Source organism: Rhinatrema bivittatum, chromosome 5 (genome assembly GCF_901001135.1).
Source record: "Rhinatrema bivittatum chromosome 5, aRhiBiv1.1, whole genome shotgun sequence".
NCBI classification, from domain to species: Eukaryota; Metazoa; Chordata; class Amphibia; order Gymnophiona; family Rhinatrematidae; genus Rhinatrema; species Rhinatrema bivittatum.
The window spans coordinates 248,970,986-248,986,811 of record NC_042619.1 but is presented as its reverse complement, the minus strand read 5'-3'; the positions used below and the strand labels follow the sequence as shown (position 1 = coordinate 248,986,811).

Genomic DNA, 15,826 nt, shown 5'->3' with positions numbered 1-15,826 from the left:
GCCTGTGTCCCATTTGGGAGTTGAGTGCAGGGACTGTGGCTCGCAGCCTGTGGCTGAGCACAGAGAAAGTCCACCACCCCTCCTTGTGTCTTGCTGTTTATATTTTAAAATTCTTTCTAACAGCTTGCATCATTTTTTTTTCTTTCTCTCTTGTAAGCTGTGCCAGGCAGCTGTCAACGGATCTTGTATAGATTGTCTGGTGTTCCTGTTCTGTATGTGGTGACTTCACTGTCTGCTGTTTGGAAAACATGGGATACTGCAGCATCCAGTATTGGACAGAATGAGGAGCTCTGGGAGAGGGAGGGGAGAGCCCCTCCCACTGAGAGAGAGAGAGTGGGGGAGCTCTGGGCATGGGAGAGAACCCCTCATTGTGGGACAGAAGGGGGAGACAGTGGGACACAAGGAGAGAGCAACTCCCAATATGTGATGGGGGTTGGGAGTGAGGGGGCTTTTGGATAGAGCTCCCTTCTAATAGGGGAAGGGCTGGAGGAGAGAGAGCCCCTCCCCTTGTGACACAGAGAAGAAGAGACCCCTCCCAGTTTGAGACAGAAGGGAAAGCTAAGGGAGGGGAGAGACCACTCCCCATGTGGGACAGAGGGGATGCTGAGGGGTGGGAGACAACAGCTTTTCAGTGAGGGACAGAAAAGAAATCTCTGGGTCACAGCGAGCCCCTCCCCCATGTGAGACCGAGAGGGATCTGTGGGAGAGCTTGTAGGTCTAGGTTTGAATTCTTTTGTGTGAGTTTCCCATTTGCTGCCTCTAACATGGGTCAGGGGTTGATGGGTATGAGTGCTGGCGAATGACAGCCTCCCACCTGGGACTATGAGCTCTCAGGGTCAAGGGCAAATGGGGGAGAGTGACAGCCTCCCATCCACGACGCTGAGCCTGGGCTCAGGGGCAGATGGGGGAAGTGGTGGTGGTGAGTGAGTGAGTGACGGCCTTCCACCCAGGACACTCGGCTCCGGCTGGTGATTTTTCACATCACTCAACCACTGATGGTGTTTTTTTTGCTGCAGGAGGCCACTTCCATACCTGCCTTATTTTTCTTCCTGCTGTGACATGATAGGAGACAGGTGTTAAACTACTTAATCACTTTAAAATTGTTTTAATTTTCTGTTTTTTATTGATCTTACCAGCACCAATTAATCAGCTCACTGGACCAGGCAGTTAGTACATTAAAAATTGTCAGGCAGTGCAATACATCGGAGAAAATGTCTAAAAAAGATTGCAGAAGGAAATTTACTTTTCTTCACTGTAAGACACTTGAGTTGCTCAGCAGAGGGTCAGGGTCCTGGGATCATCTCTCTAACCAGAAAAGAGCTGAATGGTGTGGCTTATTTTTGTTGGTTTTGACCACCTGGGCACAGGCAGTGCAAAGAGAGAGAGAGTGCTGGAGGAGATCTGCCTCTCTCTTTGTACATCTTGTACTCCTGTATTTTTCTGCTAGTGGGACCGTCAGATCAGGGGTATTGTCTTCAGTTCTGGAAGCTGCATCTCTGGAGGGGATAGAGACTGAGCCCAGAGGAGGGTCACTAAACTGCAGCGTCTGCACCCTCCATCCTATGAGGTGGAACTTAGGGACCAAAAACAGGGGAGATAGGATAGCGACAGAGATTAGTAATGTAGAAGAAGCAAGCCATTGCCAGAGGAAAGGAAGTTCTAGGGGCCTTAGACTGAGGAAGAGCAGCAGGAAATATCTATCTATTTATTTATTTAGAGGTTTTTATATACCGATGAATGTTGGGAACATCTCATCGGTTCACATTAAATGAGAAAATCAGCAACAAGCACTTTACAGTGAAACAAAGAACATAAGGATATAAAGATAGGGTAACATTGAACGATTTACAAGTTATAAGTCATGAAGTTGCGATATGAATCATAAAACATAACATAAATTATAAGAATAACCTTATTTACAAGAATATCACTATATACACGGGTGTCGTGATGGATGTTGGGGAGTGGGTGTCATGGAGGGGAGTAGACTTCAAGGGAGGGAGGAGTGCTGATCAGAGTATGCTTGTTTGAACAGGTATGTTTTCAGGTCCTCTTTGAACTTTTTTGGGCAGTGGATGCATAGAACAGGCTGCCAGGGGCAGCAGTAATGAGACTTGAGAAAAGCTGGGATCAGCGCAGAGGAAGTGAGGTCACACAGATGCTGCAGTATTACAGCAGGAAGAGAAAATGTGCAGACCAGCTGAACCCTGCATTCATTTTTTTATCTGCCATCAGAGTCTTTGTAAAATGCCATGGATCGGGGGCTTCACCTTGCAAAGTTAAGGAGTTGTTCTATGTGTCCTCCTTGCATTGCTGTTGGGTCTCTTGCTGCTGCTCAGTCTCAGAAGGTAGCAGGAGACTAGACCGGACCCTGAGGCTCTTGGAGAACTCCCTCACGCTGCAGGCTGCGTTCACTGCAAATAGTGTTTCTGCACATCCGAAAGTAAAGAGAGCGGAGGAAGAGTGGGGCATTGGACAGTATGGTGGGGCCACCGCTGGCAGGGTTGGGGAGGATGGGACAGTCTGGTGAAGCCACTGCTGACAGGGTCGGGAGGATCGGGGAGGACTGGACAGTATGGTGGGACCCCTGCTGCTGGGGACGAGAGGGTCGGGGAGGACTGGACAGTATGGTGGGGTCACTGCTGGCAGGGGATGAGAGGATCGGGGAGGACTGGACAGTATGGTGGGTCCACCGCTGGCAGGGGACGGGAGGGTCGGGGAGGACTGGACAGTATGGTGGGACCCCTGCTGCTGGGGACGAGAGGGTCGGGGAGGACTGGACAGTATGGTGGGGTCACTGCTGGCAGGGGATGAGAGGATCGGGGAGGACTGGACAGTATGGTGGGGCCACCGCTGGTGGGATGGGAGGACTGGACAGTATGGTGGGGCCACTGCTGGCAGGGGTCGGGGAGGACTGGACAGTATGGTGGGGCCACTGCTGGCAGTGGATGGGAGGGTCGGGGAGGACTGGACAGTGTGTTGGGGTTAATATGGGCAGGGGAGGAAGGGCCAGTGGTGGACCAGAAAGCATGGCAGGTTCATTACTTTCAGGGGATGGGAGGGAGGAATGGTGCAGCAGGAAGCCCCCGGTGGGATTTGCAGAACATTTCAGCATGTAACCATGTCTTTTTTGCATCTTGGTTTAGGCCTTGGGAAATTTGTACTTTGTACACCGGTCTCTGGACAATGTGTGGGAGTTTGATTTCCGAGGTGAGAACATTATGCACCCACATGCATGTCTGACTTTGTGATCAGTCATCTTATTACACAAATTCCTCTTGGTGCTGGTTCCCTTGTGGTGAGAAGCAGGGAGTGTGCTCCCTGCTCTCTACCACACCTTCTGCACCCAACTCCTTTAGCCTTCACTTTTGTACTTTCAGCTGCTGGAATGGGCCAGTAAATCACTCCCTGGCATGTGTTCATGATACAGTTCGAGGTCCTTATCTCGCTTTCAGCCAGTTACACAGGGCTCGGCACATTTGCTTTCTGAGTGTATTGTGTGCCATGGAAGTGGCTCTGGAGTGAGAGGAGAAAATCCTGGCCCAAGTGCGCACAGCTGTAATATGAGAAATTCAATAAAAACACATGCCAGAGGAAGAACTTGTCAACTAATTAAACATGTTAGGCCAAAATAAACAGGTTTTGTGAAACGTAAAATCGGAGAAGGAAAAACAGGGAAATAGAACCAGCTTTATAATTCTATGTTGGTGGGGGAGAGAGGAGACTTTTCTCAGTGAGGGGAAGGAGGAAATGGTGCCTGGGGATAGCAGAGCTCCTTATTCCCAGGACATAGCCAGGGATCTCCCAATGTCCTCTCAGCGCCCTTCAGATGCATCTTCCTGTGCCTTAATACCTCTTCCCTATTGGCGTTTTCTGAAGCTGGCCCTGGAGTTCCCTCTAGCCTGCTTGCAGTGAGCATGCAGATCTTTCTTTTGCATACTCCTTGTGGATATGCTGAAAACCAGGACTAGCTAGGAGTTACTCCAGGGCCAGCTTGAGAAACACTGCTCTGTATTACCCTAGCTGACCCTGCGTTATTATTCTGCATGTGCTGGACACTGCAGTGATGTTTCTGTGCCTTTTCATGTTCAGAAAAGAAGTTCCTGGCGGTACGTGACACACAGGTGTGTTTGGGCTCTCTGGAGGAAGCTTCCACACTAGAGAAGGAAAGATTTGCCCCAGACTTCTGGCTAGATGTGAGTAAAAGTCTAGGTTGAATCTGTTGCCTCTCTGGGGTACTTGGTATGAAGTAACTTGAAGGAATTGCACACTGGCGTCTGCAGATCACATTTATCTGACGTTCTTTTTTTTTTGTAGTTTAAATGGACACGGAAAGGGTACATGAGAACTCGCTGGAAGATTCAGAATCGGTAAATACTAAATGTTCTCTCGCAGAAAGATTTGCATGTTTGAGACTCTTATTTCTACCTTTCCTGGCACCAGATGACCCTGGCGCTCTGACTTTCAATCTGCAGATCTCTGTTAAGAATGAGTTTGATCGTTGGGCTGGCCTGATGACTCAGTAGCAGTGCTCAGCAGTGGGCGCTGCCATAGGGAGGCCCAAGACTTGATTCCTAACACAAGGTCTTCTGCCTGCCAGGTTGACCGGTGTTGAGAATGCTTCCCAGGGTGGGAGGGAGAGTCTGCCATCACTCAGTGGCGACACCTAGTGGCCAGATTCAGGGCCCATGATTGCAGGGTTCTAGAAGGAGCCCTGGCGCAGGGCACCCAGCAGGACAATTTTACATGTGTTGCCAAAGTATTACCCAGAATAATTCAAATAAAAGAGTAGGAAAAGAAGGAGAAAAAAAATAACTGGGCTAAGTGAGTTGGGAGGGGATATTAAATAGGGGAAGATATCCCTGGGTATTTGTAAATGAAAGCTCACAGTACCAAATGCCAGCCCTAGTTCTGTTTTCAGCTGAAAGCCCAAAGGAGTAGAAGGAAGCTGTTGGGCTCCATGCCTGTCTTCCCCCTCCCAGAAAAAAGAATCAGTCTGGTAATACTGATTTCAGTATTTTGGCCAGGACTGCTCTGTTATTTTTTACAAGCTTCATGTACTCTGAGTCAGCTTCTCTGTGCGTTTGCCTCATGGAGCTCAGTAATAATAATGGTGAATGAGAGTGCTTGGGTCGTGTTGTCAGTACACATCAATGCTGGTGGTCGGCTTTGCATTCCATGACACACGTGATCCTAATCCAGGCCAGATTTCTGTGAGATCCTCAACGGCTGTAGGGAACATGCAACACTGGGCCTGGGCTTCACCCGGTTGCAGTTGGAGACTTTTAGTTCTCATTGCTGATATTAAATCGAGGCTGTGTAGAATGGGAGTCTGTCCTTCTGAGCTGGAAGCCAGTATGGATCTCTTCCCTCTCTGTTTCACCTTCACACGCCTCCTCGTCACCCCTTCTCTGGCTTTATACTGATCCAGACACATTCATTTCTTAATCACCGCATGATGGCCAAGGTGCCCCTGGAGCCTTATCTCCTATTGATTTCTTCCCGCTGGGAGTGCCTGGACTGTGCTCAGCTCCCTGGCTGTGCTTTGTTTGTTTGTTTTTTTTAAATTTCTGTTCACCACTTTTTTCAGAAAAATATTCAATACTTTCTCACCATAGTGTGAAATCACCAAAAAAAGACTTGTGGCGGCTGGAAGAGTGTTCCAGTCAGGCTCCTTCTTGTCCTGGATTTGTCTTTATCATCGCAGTTGAATGCTGGTCTGAAGGTTCATGCACTCTCTAATAATAGTCCAGAAATGTAAAAAGACACACAGAGCTGGCAAAATGGGAATTTGAGAATGGCTAACACCCGTAGAGGTCCATCTCACAGAGATATAGCAATATCACATGGCCTCACAACTCTCAAATTCTAATTTAAAAAAGTTTAAAACATCCACTGAACTAACTAGAAGGAATCTGAAGTATAATTTAATAGGTGTCGGAGACAAGATTTATCTGTTGGAGATTTTTTAATTCCCATTTTACCAGCCCTCGCAGCTCCCTCTTGCTTTAATACCCCGGTCCTAGGTGAGATCTGGCTTTACTCCTGGATCCTCTTTACTTGCCCCAGGATTTCTTGAATCCTGATAGTTTGCCTTCCCCATCTCGATTACTGCTACTACACCGTACAGAAACGCATAAAAGGCAGACCCTTCTCAGCAGAGCTTACAATCAAGACAAGCATACACAGGGCACAATTAGGCATTCCATTTATTAAGAAAATGGCTAAAATCAAGAAGGCTGTAAGTGGGATAATCAGGGCTTAAGATTTAAGAGCAGTCATGAAAAGGTGGGTTTTTAGACTGGCTTTGAATAAGGCCAGAGAGGGAGCGGGATGCAGCAACTTAGGAAGTCTATTCCCATCATACGCTGGAGTCGGGAATTGGTGGTGGGGAAGGACATAGAGAGGAGTGACTTGCCTGATGAGCAGAATTCACAAGGAGTTCAGGGAGAAATAAGAGAGAAAAAGTAGTGAGGAGCTGCAGTGAAGGCACTTGTAGGTGAGTTAAGAGGAGCTTGAACTGTACGCAGAAATGGATAGGGAGCCAATGAGAAAGGGGGTTATATGGGCCTAGCAGCTTTGGTGAAAGACAAGTCATGCAGCTGCATTTTGGATAACTGTCGTGGCGAGAGATGATTTGCTGGGAGACTTTGTGAGGAGCAGGTACACCTAAGGTTTTCGGTGCAATCTCTGAAAGGAATCTAGAACTTCCAGGCAGCCCTCCACACACCAGCAAAGGCTTCTCCTAAATCTCTGTTCAGCAATTCTCTCTGTGCCGGATATCTGGAGATCCTCTCCCCAGTGTGAATGGCTCTTCCATTCCCCACAGTGAGGCCTCCTCGCTTTGTCCTTCTATGAGTGCTTTGCTTTCCTGAATAAAGCAGAGTCTGCTCTGACTATAGCCCAGTCTCGGTTCCTGTTGTACGATGTCTCTGTGGTTCCATGAATGCCCCGGTCAGCCTGCGTCATTAGGGCCTGCTTGTTGTGGATTTTACTAGCCAAGGTCGAGGCATTCAGAAACTTACCTAAATTGGTCTCATTGGTCCTGGGTGCTGAAACATAGATTATCAGTTGTGTTCACATGTGTATTGTTATTTTTTTGGTTATTTAGCTCACACCTTTTCATTCATAGTGCAAGCCGAGTTATATTCAGGTCCCCAGAGGGCTTACACTTTAAGGGACTTACTAAAGATTTTCTCTCATTTTGTGCCTATGGGAAAAATGCTTAGTAAATAGAGCTTTAGTCTCAAGAAGTGGTGGTGGGATTTGAACCCTGGCTTTCTTGGGTCTCATGCTGCTGCTGTAACCACTCGGCTGCTCCTCAGTGCTTAGTCATGCATGTACATGGTGCCTCATATACCTGCCTTCGGTGTACAGAACATGTCTAGCGTATGATTTGTGCTTCTACCCCTCTGGTATCCAGTTCTGACACACATAAAGCTTCTCTGCACATGTGAGAACAACCTGTGCAGATGGTTCATTGGTACAGATTCAAGACATCTGCTATTTGCTAAGGATTTACCTCCCCTTTTGGACTCATTCTCCCTGAGAAAAAGAGCGTTTGTAACTGTAGACTTGGTGGGATTAGGATCACTTCTGTTCCTGCTTATGGGCACCCTCCTCCTGCCTCCCTGAGCCTTGGCATAAAAGGGAGTGTGTGGCACACAAGTAAACAGCCAGCTAGTATTGACACAACATTAATTCTTCATCTCTGACACCTGAATAGGCCTTTGCTCACCTTTACAAGATAAATGATATTTATTTACCAGCTGATAGGGTCCAAAGAGAAGCACTAATGAGTGACTTTTGTACAACTGCCTCACTCTGGTTGCTTAGGATTGAACACCCAGGGCAAAGTGGAAAAAAATGATTATTTCTCTACTTCACTTCATGCAGCTCCATTTACAGCTAGTGCTCCTCCACCATTCCCCACAGGCAGCCCTCCCCTATTATTCCCTACATCTCCCCCAACAGCTAGGGCTGTAGGGAATGGCGAAGGTGTGCTGGGTATGGGATGCTTACAGCTCTGTATAGGTTACTTTTAGTCAAGGTCTAAGATTTTTCTAGGGAGTGATTTGAAAGCTGTCTCATATGCATTCCCCAAATATGTTCTATTTCTCATTCTGAAGCAATACAGTAAAGCACCGAGAGTCTGAACAAAGCCATCTAATGACCACAGCCTGTGTTTGTTGTCTGAAGAGATAAAGATAAATCTGCTTTACCATTTTGATTTTGCCAGAGAGTCTGCCTCTCTTTTTCTTTTTGTCTGTGATTTATTTTGGGACAGTGCCTTTGACCTTCTGAATGTTCACCTGTTCCATGATGCCTCAAACCTGATAGCCTGTGATTCCAGCCCTTCTGTGTATGCAGGGAACCGGAAGAAAGCACTGCATTACGTCCTGGAGAGGTGAGAGAGCCCCATGGCACAAATGTAGTAACACAGAACTAGAGCAAAGACTTTCCTGCAGCAGGGAGAGAGCCCCAGGATACGAACCTAAAGAGACAGGACTAGAACAGGGACATTCTCCTAGGGCAAGCAGGATTGTAGTCCTCACACATGGGTGACATCATTAGATGGAGCTTGTCACGGAAAACTTAGGTCAAGGTTTCTGGGAACTTTGAGCATACTAAGCATACCCAGCATGCCCTATTCCACGTGTCCACGTGGGGTCCCTCTTCAGTCTCTTTTTTTCTGCGGTAGAGTGAGCTTGTAATTTTTCTTTTAAAATTGCCTTTGAAAACTTTTTTCACCATCCTTTTCGGGTTTTCACGTGAATTCATCAATCGTGGGTCCCTCTCATTTCTCTCTAATTTCCCCAGTCAGGCTTTTCAGCAGTTCAGTAAGTCTTAGTTCACTTCCATTCCCCTCCCCCCCCCCTTTGTGCCCGCTGGCGTCGAGCGCCCGCCGTCACTGTCTCTCGGTTTTTTTCCCTTTTCTTTCATTTGTCATGGCCTCATCCGGTTTACATTGGTGCCCCCAGTGTCTGAGGACCCTGTCCATCATGGACTCACACGAGGTGTGTGTCCTCTGAGGGCATCGCATGACGTCCGGGGTTGCCGCTTGTGAACCCAGATGACCCCCAAGGGACATCACGCTCAGACTGACAAGATAGAGAAGCTCTTCGGGTCGAGGAATTCTGAGGAATCGACATTGGCATCGGAAGTATTTGCACCAGTGGACCTGGGAGTCGCATCGATGGACACCGAGGCATTGGCAGGGGCATCAGTTCGGTTGGTGGATAGGGATACTGGATGCTGGCCCCTGTCGATATCTTCCAAGTCAAGGATGTCGGGTTCATTGTCATTGACTTCAGCACCGGGGAAAGACAGGGCTGAGCACCGAGGGAAGCCAAGGAAGCATTGGCACCGGTCACCCTCGATGCATGGTGCCGGGCTCGGGAAGGCGCCTGCTCATGCCATGATGCCCCTGAAGCAACCCCATGGCGAGGAATGCTCATCCTCCATTGATGCCGGGGGTTCATGATGGTCTCCACTGGTCCTGGTGCCAGTCGCCGATCCACTTCAGGGATCCCAGGAAGATTTGGCCACCCCTCCTGCCTCCCAGTTGGTTTTGGCATCGCAAACTTTTGAGGAGCACAGGGTCCAGGTGGTGGTGCAGTGGGCATTGTAGGGCATCAAACTGGTGGCACCAACAGTGCCGGTGCTGACACTCGTCCTGTTGGAACGGCTCAACGTGCTTATCGGTGTGTTACTGACCCAGATGGTGCCAGTTCCCAGGAGACCGTTGATGCCCAGTGGGGCACCAGTGCTTCCCCTGACTGATATGGTGCTCATTACCGGTTCCTCCAAGGAGGAAGCTCCATCAAGGCCAGCAGAGACACAGAGGCCCCATCCAGCTTTGCCAGGGCTGGCACCGGTGCTACCAATGCTTGTGCCTCTGGACAAAGGTCAGGCACCCAGGGCCCCATACCCTGTAGACTACAGTGAGGATGAGGCCCCGTATGACCCCTGGGGGAACGACACTGCGGAATCCTCCTCCAAGGACTCGGAGGGTCTCCCTTCAGAACCGTCTCCTCCAGATGAGCGAAGGAGGCCTCCTCCAGAGGACCTGACCGCAGGTTTTGTATGGGCGATGGCAGAGGCCATCCCTTTTCAGCTAATGATGGAGGAGGATGCCAGGCATAAGATGCTGGAAATCCTCTAGTTAGGGGAGGCTTCTAAAGAGATCGTAGTGGTCCCGGTGCACAAAAGTTTTAGGGAGTTGCTGCTGTGGATCTGGGAGCACCCGCTCACAGTACTTTCCGATAACAGGAAGGTGGATGGGGTTTACCTCATCCACAGGCTACCGGATTTGTGAAGCGTTAGCTGTCACACCAATTAGAAGTGGTCAAATCCACTCTAAAGAAGGCCAAGCCTCTCGGACCCACGCCTCAGCATCCCCAGGCAAGGATCATAGAGCGATGGATGCTCTTGGGAGGAAAGTGTTCCAAGGAGCCATGCTCATTGCCCTCAATGCCTCTTAATAGCTCTACATGAGCCAATACTCTTGCAACCTCTTTAAGCAGGTGCAAGAGGCGGCTGAGTGACTGCCTTAACAGCAGCAAGACCCCTTCTTATCACTGGTGCATCAGGGCCTGGAGTATGGATAACATGAGGTTCGTTCAACCTACTGTTTTCGAAATGGCAGTGAGAGTCTCTGCAGCAGGAATCGGCACTCATAGAATGGCATGGCTACAGGCCTCGGACTCCGACCGGAGGTACAGGAAAGACTCGCTGACCTGTTGTGCACAGGAGAGAATCTCTTCGGAGATAAGCGGGCCGATACAGTACAGTGTGCTCCGATGGAGCACACTGTTAATCTGCCATTGGACGTGCGTTTTCCCTTACCCCTTATTCAGTAAGGGGCCGAAAACACGCGTCCAATCCGCCGAACCTAATAGCGCCCTCAACATGCAAATGCATGTTGATGGCCTTATTAGGTATTCCTACGCGATTCAGAAAACAAAATGTGCAGCCAAGCCGCACATTTTGCTTTCAGAAATTAGCGCCTACCAATTTCTTCGGGCACCGGGAAAGTGCACAGAAAAGCAGTAAAAACTGCTTTTCTGTGCACCCTCCAACTTAATATCATGGCGATATTAAGTCGGAGGTCCCGAAGGGTAAAAAATTGCCCCTCATGCCCTTTTTGGGGGCCAATAGTGCATCGGAGGTACTACTTTGGGAGCTCTTTACCCTCTTAACAGCCAGAGTGGTTGAGCCTGTCCCACCAGGGCAAAGAGGGCAGGGATTCTACTCCCAGTACTTCCTGATTCCAAAGAGAGCAGGAGGACTCTGTTCCATACTAGACCTAAGGGCCTTTAACAAGTTTCTCAAAAAGAGAAAAGTTCAAGATGGCTTCCCTGGGCACTCTGATTTCCCTCCTGCACAAATGGGACTGGCTATGCTCCCTTGATTTAAAGGATGTATACATTCACATTGAGATCTTCCTGGGTCACAGGAAGTATTTCAGATTTGTGGTGGGAAAACAGCACTTCTAGTACAGAGTGTTGTTGTTCGGGCTAGCTTGGGCCCCACGCATCTTCACAAAATGTCTGGCTGTGGTGGGGCGCACCTCCGCAGACTGGGAGTGCATGTTTTCCCGTACTTAGTCGCTTGGATGATCAAGAACTCATCTCAGACAGGGGCCAATCGGTCCTTGTGCTTGATCATCTGAATGTTGGAGTCACTAGGGTTTGTCATCAACTATCCAAAGTCCCATCACAGCCAGTCACCTTGATTGGACTTCATAGGAACCCTGCTAGACACAGCTCAGGCAAAAGCCTTCCTGCCGCGGTCTAGGGTGGTCACCTTGGTGACCATAGTGGCAGTGATTCAACAGAGCTGGCAGGTTTTAGCTTGGCACCTTTTGAGACTTTTGGGCCACATGGCCGCAACCGTCCATGTTACTCCTTTGGCATGCTTACACATGCATAGAGCCCAGTGGGCCCTGAGGTCGCAGTGGTGCCAGGCCATCAGAACCTCCGGGCTCGCATCCGAGTCACCCTGCCTCTCTGGGACTCTTTGTCCTAGTGGCGGGCTCTCTTGAATTTAGAACAGGGAATATCTTTCCAAAATCCCCCTACCCAAATTGAGAACAGCTAGCAGGTGTTCTCCTAGGATAGCAGGAGGTTAGTCTTCACGAAACCCACCCGCCACCCTGCAGAGTTGAGTTTCTTCTATTTTTTCTTTAATTTTTATCGTAATTCTATGTTACAAGACCGAAGAGGGACCCTGTGTGGACACATGGAATAGGGCATGCTGGGCATGCTCAGTATGCTCAGTCAAAGTTCCAGAAACATTGACACAAGTTTTCCGTGCTGGGCGTCATCCGATGATGTCACCCATGAGTGAGGACTAACATCCTGCTGTCCTAGGAGAACACCTGTTACAGGTAAGTAACTCTGCTTTCCTGCAGGTCCTGCAGTGGTGAACGAGCCCCAGGGAATAAATCTAATGGTTTAAGACTAAAACAAGGATATTCTTGTAGGGTAAAAATGTTACATTTTATCTGATCTATGTGAGAATGACAGAATGCTTGTGCAGGTAAGATGGCTCTGTGGTAATCAGGTATGGTTTTTGTTTATATCCCAGATCATTTCAGACGCATTGGTTTTGCCTCCCAACCAGCAGACAGAGAAGAAAAGTTTTACTGACATTACTACTTAACCTAGTGTGCCACTTGCAGAACCTCAGTATTTCTGTCTCCAGCAGATGGTAAAGGTGCAAAACTTGCAGGCTGGATATTTAAAAAGAACAAAAAAAAAATAACAAGAAATAAAAGGAGTTGTTTGCTCCTAGGGGTGTTAGGTGCTGTGGAGGACCATTCCCCCCCCCCCCCCCAGTAGAGCAGGGCAAGCAGAAGTGTTGGTGACCCTATCTTTGGCTCTGTAGACAGTGAGGAGACTGAAAGCCAGTGGTCTGGTTGCCTCGTTTTCCCCACAGAGATTGCACTCACTTTCCCCCTCCAACAGCCGATGACAAATCAGGAAAGTATTCCTGCTTTATTTTTTCTTGTTTAAAAAAAAAAAGAAAGAAGGTGGCTGAGGAAGAGAGATGATGTGGCTAGGGCTGAGAGGAGAAGCTTGAGGCTTTGGCTACTGGGAAGGCCGGAATCCAGTTCTTACCAGCGCAAACCATTTTGGTGAATCCCTCTCAGCTTGGATAGCATGGATGCACAGGCCAGAAGCAGCTAGCACTGCGATAGAAGCTTGAGGCATTGGCTGTAAGGAAGGCTGGTGTCTGGTTCATATTACCTCCAGCCATTTCAGGGGAATCCCACTGAGCCTGGGTAGCATGGACACACAGGCTGGGGTCGGCACTTATCTTCACAGGGGGGGAATCCCTCTGAGGCTTGGTAGCGCATTTGACTTGGATGCATAGGCTGGGGCGTGTCCACTTTAGGTGCACAAGCTAGGGTGACTCTCTCTAAGACAGAGTAGCACATCCATCTTAGGTGCACATGGCGACCGCTGAGCGCTGGAAACACTACCAAGTTTGTTGGGAGCAAGAGGGCATGCTTAAATGCAGTGATGCTGTGTAAGAGGTACATGCATGGCGAGGAAGGCAACTCAAAGTCAACAGGAATGGCAGACATAAGTAGGAAATTCACCTGTTCAGCAGCCTCTGCTAAGATGGTTCTGCCTGGCAGCATGGGAACGGCAGCCATTTTAGAGCCATCTCTTTTGATGCAGGAAAGGATGGGGAAGGGGCCTTTGTTTCTGAATCTGCTACCATTATTCCCTGCTGTGGAGGTCCTCGATAATACTCCAGGTTCTTGTGGCCTGGATTGGCCACTGTTGGAAACAGGATGCTGGGCTTGATGGACCCTTGGTCTGACCCAGTATGGCATTTTCTTATGTTCTTATGTTCTTATGTTCTTAACGTTGGGGGGGACTCTAACTGAAGGCAGGGGAGGCTTTTTCTAAGAATGTTGTGCTCATAAGGCACACAGTCTATTTGGTTGCCTCCCACTCTAACAGCCTTCTACGTCCGAGTAAGTCTCGCAGGGTGGTGGGGAGGGGAGGGGGGTGGGGGGGGGGAGGGGGGGGGGGGGAAAAGGATCCCTTCATTCCTCCAGCCGTATTAGCAGGACTGCAGATCAGTCAGAGGATTCAAGGGGGCTCGGGAGATGAGGGAGATCACTTGCAGGAGCCTCCGCAGGAGTGTTTCAGCTTTCTGAGAGGAGGTGTTGTCCCCACTGATTCAACATTATAATGGACCAATGGATCCTAATAGCATTAAGAGAGGGCTAAGCCTTAGAATAGGCTCATCCAATACGTGAAGCCTGTCTAGCCTTCCCTTCCACCTTCAGCGCCAAGCAAGAAGCAGTCCAGTCTATGTTGGATTGGTTTCGAAAACTGTAAGCAATAGGCCTGGTTCCCTGATGAGAGTGGGGCACGAATGGTACTCAATCTATTTTGTGGTTCCAAAGAAGGGAGAGAACCTATTGTCCCATACTAGACCTATAGATGATGAATACGACCCTACGGGTGCCTCATTTCTAGATGGAGGCTCTATGTTCAGATAGGGCGGCAGTCCACAAAGGGGAATTCCTAGCGTCTCTTGATCTTGCAGATGCTTATCATCATATACCCTTCCAGGCAGAACATTAAAAGTTTCTGAGATTTGCGGTGTTGCGAGAACAGTTTTAGTTCTACAAGCTTCCATTTGGCCTAGCGACAGCCTCATGTTCACTCACTAACATGATGGTAATGATGGCTGTTGCTGTTTGGAGAACAGGTGCATCCATATTTGGACAACTGGCTCCTTCGAGTGAAGTCGAAGGAACTGTGTCAGAGCTCGATTCAACAGATCATGCAGAGGCTGCGATCTCTGGCCTAGGTGGTGAATCTGTTAAAGGGCAATTTGGTCTCCACTCAATCACAGGAATACCTAGGAGAGCCCTTCGACACTGCTGAGGCAACAAATTTCTCACAGAGGAAAGAATGTCGAAATTGTGGACGGAAGTCTGGAGATTGTCATGGCTGCCCATACCCAAAGTCTGGGAATATTTGCAGGTCTTGGGGACCCCTCTGTCGGCGGAATTTTTTCGCTTCAACTGCTCCTGCAAGGGGACTCCTAGTCCAGTCTCTCCTGGTGGCTTTCTCAGGCCCATTTGGAGCTAGGCGAGGAGTTAGAGATTCCGAATTAGGTGGTAATGACCACCAGTGCCAGCCTGACAAGAAGGGGAGCCATCTGTTAGGGACAGACTGTGCAAGGCCAATAGTGGAGAAAACTTTGGAGACTATCACTTGAGGGAGACTAAAGCGGTTCGCAAGGCATTGTGGTGTTTGCTTCCTCTATTGCATGAGCAAGCAATGAGAGTCCTTTTGGACAATGCATTGGCTGTGGGCGGAGCAACACCTGACAGCTCTGGTAGCATCTCAGATCACTGGGGTGGACAACATTCAGGCAGATTTTCTCATTTCACAGGGGTTGGACCCTGGAGAATGGGAGCTAACAGAAGAAGCGATGCTCCTCATTCATGCCAGGTGGGGTATTCCCTAGATGGATTTGATGGCATCGAGGCAGAACAGCAAGGCATACCACTTTTTCAGTCACAGACAGGAGTGCAGAGCAGAGGGAATTGACGTGGCAGGCAGGGATCCTTCTATACATTTTCCCTCCATGGCCCTTGGTGGGAAGACTGATACGATGGATAGGGAGACACCTAGGCAAGGTGATTCTCATGGCTTGGAATGCCAGATCGGTTGTGGTTTGCAGATCTGGTAAATTTGGCAGTGGATGGACCGCTATGGTCTGGGCATCTTCAAAGGTTGCTTTGACAGGGACCAATCTTCTTGGATAAGGTGTATCGCTTCTGTCT

At 49.0% G+C, this 15,826-nt stretch overlaps 1 protein-coding gene across 8 annotated transcripts in view; it reads left to right on the top strand.

Moving 5' to 3' along the window:
* LOC115092639 (type I inositol 1,4,5-trisphosphate 5-phosphatase-like) overlaps positions 1 to 15,826 on the top strand; it is an 82,280-nt gene that overhangs the window by 32,021 nt on the left and 34,433 nt on the right. For all 8 annotated transcript variants that reach the window (XM_029603745.1, XM_029603742.1, XM_029603739.1 and 5 more), the window contains 4 exons: positions 3,147 to 3,210; positions 4,093 to 4,196; positions 4,318 to 4,370; positions 8,288 to 8,407. In XM_029603745.1, the coding sequence (XP_029459605.1) occupies positions 3,147 to 3,210; positions 4,093 to 4,196; positions 4,318 to 4,370; positions 8,288 to 8,407 (341 nt within the window). The remainder of the gene's footprint in view (positions 1 to 3,146; positions 3,211 to 4,092; positions 4,197 to 4,317; positions 4,371 to 8,287; positions 8,408 to 15,826) is intronic.